The 7,638-nt window shown below is 48.5% G+C and overlaps 1 protein-coding gene across 1 annotated transcript; it reads right to left on the bottom strand.

Moving 5' to 3' along the window:
* Nucleotides 1-1,064: 1,064 nt before the first annotated feature.
* NEUROD2 (neuronal differentiation 2) lies at nt 1,065-5,492 on the bottom strand. The gene is made up of 2 exons (XM_033170537.1): nt 5,172-5,492; nt 1,065-2,370 (listed from the first exon to the last, which is right to left on the bottom strand). The coding sequence occupies exon 2, from the start codon at nt 2,363-2,365 to the stop codon at nt 1,301-1,303; it is 1,065 nt and encodes a 354-aa protein (XP_033026428.1). The 5' UTR covers nt 2,366-2,370; nt 5,172-5,492; the 3' UTR covers nt 1,065-1,300.
* Nucleotides 5,493-7,638: the final 2,146 nt, after the last annotated feature.

Raw genomic sequence — 7,638 nt, forward strand, 5'->3', positions numbered from 1 at the left:
GTTACTTGGGGTTACAAGGGTGGTTTCAAAAAGTCAGTGATTGTTAAATACCAGGGAAACATACCACAGTCCGTTTCCCCCAAATCAAAAAAGTGCTCGATTTTAAACCTCAGCGAGTTTGTTGGTCCATATTTCTAATATCTCATATGGATTCTTGGATGTTGTTGTTTTTCATTTTCCCTTTTTGTTTTCCCTTTCCTTCATTTTAAAAACTTTTTTCCCTAGTTTCAGTACCTACTTGCATAGATAAAGATAGAATATATTTATCATCTGTTTGCCCCTTTATTGCTTTTTTTAAAGTTCTCACTGCATTGAAAGTCTGACTTAAAGTTTGCAAACGTCTTTTTTTTAAAACAAACAAACAAACAAACACGTCCTTAAATAGATTAAACTTTCGGGGAATTCTTGAATCAATTTCTGGAATGATGAAAAGCCCTCCCCTCCCCCCACAATCTCCTGCTCTGTACTGAATTATTTCGCTTTACAGCCATTCTGGTCTCTAGATTAAATGCCTATATTGAGCATTGCTCAATATAGGCAATCGCTTAGGGTGGGACGAACCTTTGACTCCCCCTCATACACACTCCCCATAAATTTGATGTTTTCCCCCTTCCTTAATAGCACTTCCGATTTGGATCTAAAACAGTCCACGAAGCTATATAGTTTGCTTTCTCATATATATAAAATTGCATTAGAGCATATATTGCACCAGATTTCTTTTATTAGTAATTGGGGCAGAGGAGGAGACCAGGTCTCAGATCCGGTTTACACCCCAACTCCCAGTCAAGTAAGGAGTCCCATAGGAAACAGGGCGCTTCATCAGCTCCGTCGACTCCTCATTTAAACCGAAGACCATTGACTTCAAACAGAATCGATCCCGTCGAATCCCAGCGGATTCGAAGTGAGTCAAGTCCGTGGCTTCGGCCTAAGTGTCTTGTAGATCGGGCTGAACCCGCCTTCCACACGCTGCTTTGAAACAACAAATTTAGGGATGGGGATGGGTGTTATTGTTGTTGTTGATATTATTATTAATTATTATTATTATTAAGATTACTTCTGTCTAACTGCGGGGAAAAGTGGCTCACAGTTGAATGAAAAGTTGCAGCTCTCGGGAAGAGGCGAGTAGGGGTTTTGAGAAGGCCAAGGACCGTTGCCCCCCCCCCCCCAATAAAATCGCCCACACGCGCGCACAGAACCACACACACGTCTATCCCTTTCGCAAATGCAACCCACTGGGGATCTACAGGTGGCCCTGGTTAGGCGTGGAACCAGAAGGGGAGCCCAAAGGCGGGAGGAGTCGTTAATTATGGAAAAAAGCATTGAGCTCCTCGTACATGGGACCTCTGTCGTGGTGGAGGTGCATCTCATAAGGCAAAACGTTCTCCGAGTGGACGCTGCTGCGCATCCCAGAAGACCCGAACACCAAATTGTGGCCGGACGGGCGAGAACTCGGGAGGGCGGAGTAGTGCATAGAATAGTGGTAGTTTTTCTCGTGGTCTGGGGAAGAGTCTTGCTTGAGGGAGAAATTCCCGTTCACGCACAAAGGAGGGCTCAGGGGCCCATCGTATTCCGAGCTATTGTAGTCTGGCGACGCGTTCCCATAGAGCGACTCGTAGGTGGCGCAGTAGGCGTGCGTCCGCAGGGCGTGGGAGCTAGCCATGGTGCTGGAAGCGCACTGCGCGCCGGAGAGCCGCGAGCACTGGTACGTGTAAGGGTGCATGGCAAAGGTGGAGTTGGGCCCGTGGTACCTGCCGGCCTCCTGGCCTTGCTCGGTCAGGAAATTCCTCGAGTTGAGCTGCAGGCAGCCTGCCACCAAGTTGGTGGTGGGCTGCGACAAGCCTTTGCACAAAGTCTGCACGTAGGACACCAAGTCCGGCCTCTTGCCCGAGCGCAAGATCTCCGACAGGGCCCAGATGTAGTTCTTGGCCAGCCTCAGCGTCTCGATCTTAGACAGCTTCTGAGTCTTGGAGTAACAAGGCACCACCTTGCGAAGGTTGTCCAAGGCGGCGTTCAGGTCATGCATGCGGTTCCTCTCGCGGGCGTTGGCCTTTTGGCGCCTCAACTTGGAGCGCTCCAGCCGGGCCTTGGTCATCTTCCTCTTTTTGGGGCCCCGTTTCTTGGGGCGATCCCCTTCCGCCTCCTCGACCCCTTCTTCTTCTTCCTCTTCCTCCTCCTCCTCGCCCCCTAAGTCGTGGTCGTCTTTGGCCTCCCCGTCGGTCTGCTCGTCCTGGAGGGGGCCCTTCCGCTCATCTTTATCGCTGGCCTCGTCGTCGTCGTCGTCGTCGTCGTCGCAGTCGTCAGCCCAGCTGGAGAATTTCTGAACTTCTGGGATCAGGCTGGGCTCGCTGAAGAGTCGCGTCAACATGGTGGCTGGAGAGGTGACATAGGGGCGGGGAGGGGGAGGACGGAGGGAGGGAGGAGATGGGGGCCACAAACAGAGGGTGGGGGGGGAGGGAAGGGACGGAGCAAAGGAAACGAGAAATAAGAGCACAAGTTTCTTTCAGAGCATCAGCAGCCCTAACTCTTAAGCACGCGCGTCAACCAAACTATTCCGGACTGTTGGAACTTCATCCTAAAGCCGGAGCAACCTTGACTGGTCCACGGTTTCAAGCACATTTAGGACCACCAAGGCATGGATCGATTTCCCATCCAATCCAAGGCTGAACGGACCTTCCCTATCCAAGCAAAATAATCTAACTTTTGCCTACGCTCTGCAAGGATGTGCAGAGCATCGCATCCCAAAATATATGCCTTTGCGCTGTCATTGGAACATGCCAAGTGGCTCTTCCGGGATGGCTGGGTGGAATCCGTTCTTTGGACGTGCTTAAGAGCCACCCAGCCAGCCAGCCACCCCTTTCACGGTTCTGCATTTGTTATCGAACCCCGTAATTTGTTCTTTGAAGTCCTGTTTTTCTTTTCTTTTCTTTTTTTAAATGGATCAAATCGATTAACGTGATCCCCATCCGGATCCGACGCACTGACGATTCTCTAAACATTCCAGAGCGTGTTTTAGAGAAGGAAGTCGTGGGATTCCGGCCTTTAACCCCCCCCCCCCCGCGTCCCTTAACTCCTGCATTTTCACTCCTCTCCGCTCCCCAGATCATAAGATAGGGCACTTCTTAAAGCCTGACTCAACCTTTTCATTGCACTCTTCTCCCAAACGTTCTGCCTCGAAGTATGTGCAGTGGCTCTCGTCAAAATAACCCTGCTTACCTTTCGCTCGATCAGAGACAAAATCTCCCGCTCCCTCCCCACTCCCACCGCACCCATACTTTTAACGGGAGTCTAATTTAAGCAGAGCTTTTGTAGGAGGAGGAGGGGATGGGAGAGCGGCTTAGAACTGGCCTGAAACCGCGCTCCCCCCTCCCCTCCATAAAAGCAATTGACTCGTTTTAAAGTGTGATTAAAATTAATTGGTGTCTCCATTGCTTTGCTGCGGAATTGGTGCAATATTTCTGATAGATCCGGTTCATTACAGACAGTCTCTGTCTCCCTCTCTCTCTCTCCCTCCCTCTCCTTCTCTCTCTCTCTCTCTCTCACTCACACACACCCTTTCGTTTTGTTGTTGAAATGTAATGGATATTTTCTCCGATTTCTTTAGGGGGCTGTTTATTTGTTTTTTGTTTTTTGTTTTAATTTAAGGTTCATGTTTATGCGATCAGCTTCAAGGGAATTTAAAATCGCTACGCCCCATCTCCTCTGCCTCCCCGGCTCGTATATATAAGTCGATCTCTTCTAGCCAGCCAGCCTCTGTTTATATCTCTGGAGAGCTTTGAGGCGGAGATCTAGAGAATGCCAAGCGAAATCTCTAACTTTTCTCTCCGGTTTCCCCGTCCCGTCCCACCCCAAGCTTGATAACCTAACGGTTCATCGCAATTTCTGGGTGGTTTTCTTTTCTTTCTTTCTTTTTAATCAATGTTAATATTAATATTAGAACGAAATGTTAGAATTTGGAACTTTGCATCCTGCTGCCTCCAGCCACCCTCATCCTCGCGTTCTTCCATCGCACCCCAACCCTTATAACTTCTCATTCCCTGTCTATTTCCCCCTGTCCTGTCCTGTCCTGTCCTGTTTTTTTTTTTTTTTAACTGTTTGGGTCCTGCCAGCACTCTTTCTTTTTCATGGAATGGTTTCGTACTTCACCCTAAACCCCTAAAAAAAGAACATTCTGGGTATATAACAAGTTGATCGATCGTTCAATCAATCAATTTGATTTATTATTATTATTATTATTATTATTATTATTATTATTAAGCTCCCTGAACTACTCGATACTGTTGCAGAATCGCTAGATCCCACCCGGTTCCAGTCGCTTCTGCTTTCCGCCTGTCTCTCTCCATTAGCCCACATGCAGACCCCGCTGAAGACCATTTTCCTAGGGAGCCTCTTTTTGCTCCAAAACTACGAGGAACCGAGGGATCGCTTGGCCGTTCGTGTGCGAGCATTTGCACTCGCTGTATTTTGCTTAGGGATGGGTGGGAGCCAGTTTTCACAAAGAAGAAGATAAAGAAGAAGAATGGGGAAAGATCACCCAACACACGCACCCGCTCACTCCTCAAAAAATACACCCCTCAAGCTAAAAACCAACAGCTTCGTAGATGAGCTGAAGAGAGTGCCGTTTACTCCAATAAGTGCTACAGCTTCGATTGAATGATAAGGCTGTTCGGGTTTTCTTTTAATTTTGTTTTTTAAAAAAAACCAATTGGAGAGTTGTATTTCACCGGATCGTCTGCTCAGATCTCTGCTTGATTCTTATAATTCTTATTATTTTTTTAAATGGTATCTTTGAACCTGCCACAAAGGCTGCTGAGATCTATTCAAAAACGCACACGCACACACACACATCTCATGCAAAACCGATCTTTGCTACATAAGCGATTTTGATCTATAAAAAAATCTTGCCTAGAGATAGCTTATTCCACCACACCACACCACTCCCCGCGCATCCCCCCTCTCTAGCCATTCTTCCCCCAAAGATACAAATAAATTGTGTGTGCGCAGAAGAGGGGGGGGGGGCGTCGATAGAAAGAGAGATAAGATCTGTAGTGAGGGATAGGGGAGAGATCCAAGAAGGTGGCCGGGGGTGGGGTGGGGTGGGGTGGGGAGGCAAGTTGCGTGACCCCCCATCCTTTCAAGTTTCTGCCCCGCTCTCTCTTCCTTACATAACTTACCTCCAAAGCTGAGCGGAGGAATCTTCAAGTCCTCGGACCCCGCATCTTTTGGGAGTAAGGGGGGGGGGAGAGAAAATTAGAGGGGAGGAAGAAGAGAGAGAGAGAGAGAGAGAGAGAGAGAGAGAGAGAGAGGAAAAAAAGAGAGGCACAGACTCCTTGAGGTCCACCCCGTCTCCTTCAGTGTCTTATCCAAAAGGAGGAGGGAAGTGGCACGCTTCGCGCAGGCAGAGGGGGTACCAACTCTGATGCCAGACCATATGGCTGGCACGTCATCCGCTGGAGTTATCACATGAGCTGCGGTGATTGACATGCGCTCGCATGTAGGGAGATCTCGCTCTCGGGGGAAAGCGGGCCCGCCATCTGTCACTCCCTACTCTTAAGAAAGAAAGAGAGAGAGAGAAGGAAGGAAGGAAGGAAAGAACGAACGAACGAGAGAAAGAAAAGACACAGCCCCAGCCATATCAGATCTACGCAGCCCTGACAAGATGAAACGAGATAGATGAGGTGGGGTGGGGTGGGGGGAAACAGCTAAGGGGTTGGAAACAATAGAAGGGGGGGAATAGGGAAGGAAGGAGGATATTTGGAGTGTACCTTTATGTGGCTGGTTGTAAAATCACCCAGGAGGAGGGATGTTAGAGACCTTATGTCAAAAGAATCTCCCCATCCCTCTTCCCTCCCCCATTTTCTCTCTCTCTCTCTCTCTCTCTCACACACACACACCCCTCTCTAGCAGCAGCAACAGAGGGCCTGTCCTCTGGCCCACCCAGCAAATCAATCTTTTGCAAGGGCCACTTCTCAACCTCCTCCAGTTATTATGGTTCTTTTTCAATGGGGGCGATCAAGTGGTGTCCTTTTGTTTTTATTTACCAAAGGAGTTTGGGGTTTCGGGGTTGCTTCTGAGCCATGGGCTCTCTCTTTTGCTTCATCTGGATGGGCAAAGGTGAGCCATCCCAAGGGACGTCCCTCCATTATTCCACGGAACAAGCATGTAATCCACTGGGGAATCCTCTGCCACAGGCCAGACTGAGAAGAGCCAGCCGGGATATGGCACAGTCCCCACCCACCCAACTCTTCATTTCATTGGGTCTTGTGCAGGAGAATGTCTCTGGAGTGAATCCCCCCCCCCACCGTCAAGTCCAAATCTATCCCTCTCTGACTCTGCTGCCCTTTAAGGGGACCCCAGATTGGCCGCCTGCGGTAGCTGCTTCTCCTTGCTGAATGGCAGGGTAAGATCCATGCTTGTGTGCAGCTCCCAGTGGCGCCATGAGGGCAGAGGTCCAGGGGCCCTCTCAGTAGAGGGAATGAGTGGTGTGGATGGAAAATGAGGCCTTAAAAAAAAAAAGTTGGGAAGGGGCCACAGTTCAGCGGCAGAGCATCTTCTGTGCGTGCAGAAGGCCTCAGGTTCAATTCATGGCATTTCCAGATGGGTCTGGGAGACCTACCAGCTCACAATAGTGAGCTAGAGGGACCCAACTTAGTATAAGGTGGTTTCCTGTGTTCTTTTGGTGATGCTCTGTTGTCCTAAGGTCCACACGAACCTGGAACCAGTGTTGAAAAGTTGCTGTCCAAAGGGAGGGGGGCAGGGCTATTAAGAACTATTAAGTCTGGATTACATGTTTGCTAGACGGGCACATGACAGGAGCTGAAGCCCTCAGAGTTTCTTCCTGTAAGTTTCCTAGAGAGAACTCTTGAGAGACACGCCCACTGTCCCCTGTCAGGGAGAGTGCATAGGCTCTTCCTCTTTGCTCTCTCACCATTATTCCAGCAATGTGAGAACATCTGCTAAGTCTGAGCCGCAGCCCAGATTCCATTTTAAACTAAAGTATGTCCTTGTAACTAGATTACCATTTTAAGCCTGCCCGAAGAAAGCTGCTGTACCCGTTACTCTTCAACAAGTATTCTGAGTGAGTAATTTTTTTTTTAACCTTTTACAAGCCTGTTTGTGTGGTTATTGTTTTAATGGGGAGAAAAGGGGGAAATACCAGGAGAATCCAGTCTGCCTTAAAGCATCCTGGATTACTTAAACTAAAAAGCTAAAACTGTAGCCTATCTAAGCTTCCCTTTTAAACTACAAAGGGATGCACTCTGCTGAACTCCCAAACACAAGGAAGCAAGAATAATATTACATATATATTGCTCTGGGCAAATTAAGATGGTTGGATGGCAGGGGCTTCATCAGCAATGCACCTGTAAGGAAAGTAAAAACAACAACAACAACAACAACTTTAAAAAAAGTTATTTAAAAGGGGGGAAGAAGAAAAGGGCAGAGACCCATAAACACTGGGGCCTTGTACCACTTCTCCCCTAACAATACTCATCTCAGTCCCCAGATCTGTTCTCCACCTTCAAGGCTCTGCCACTCAGCATTCTTCCATCCCCATCATGTTGCAGCTATTGGTGGTGCTGGAAACAGATGGAGGAGTAACAACAATGTGCCTCTGATTGCATGGATGTTGCCCCTTGAAAA

This window comes from Lacerta agilis, chromosome 14 (genome assembly GCF_009819535.1).
Source record: "Lacerta agilis isolate rLacAgi1 chromosome 14, rLacAgi1.pri, whole genome shotgun sequence".
Taxonomy (NCBI): Eukaryota; Metazoa; Chordata; class Lepidosauria; order Squamata; family Lacertidae; genus Lacerta; species Lacerta agilis.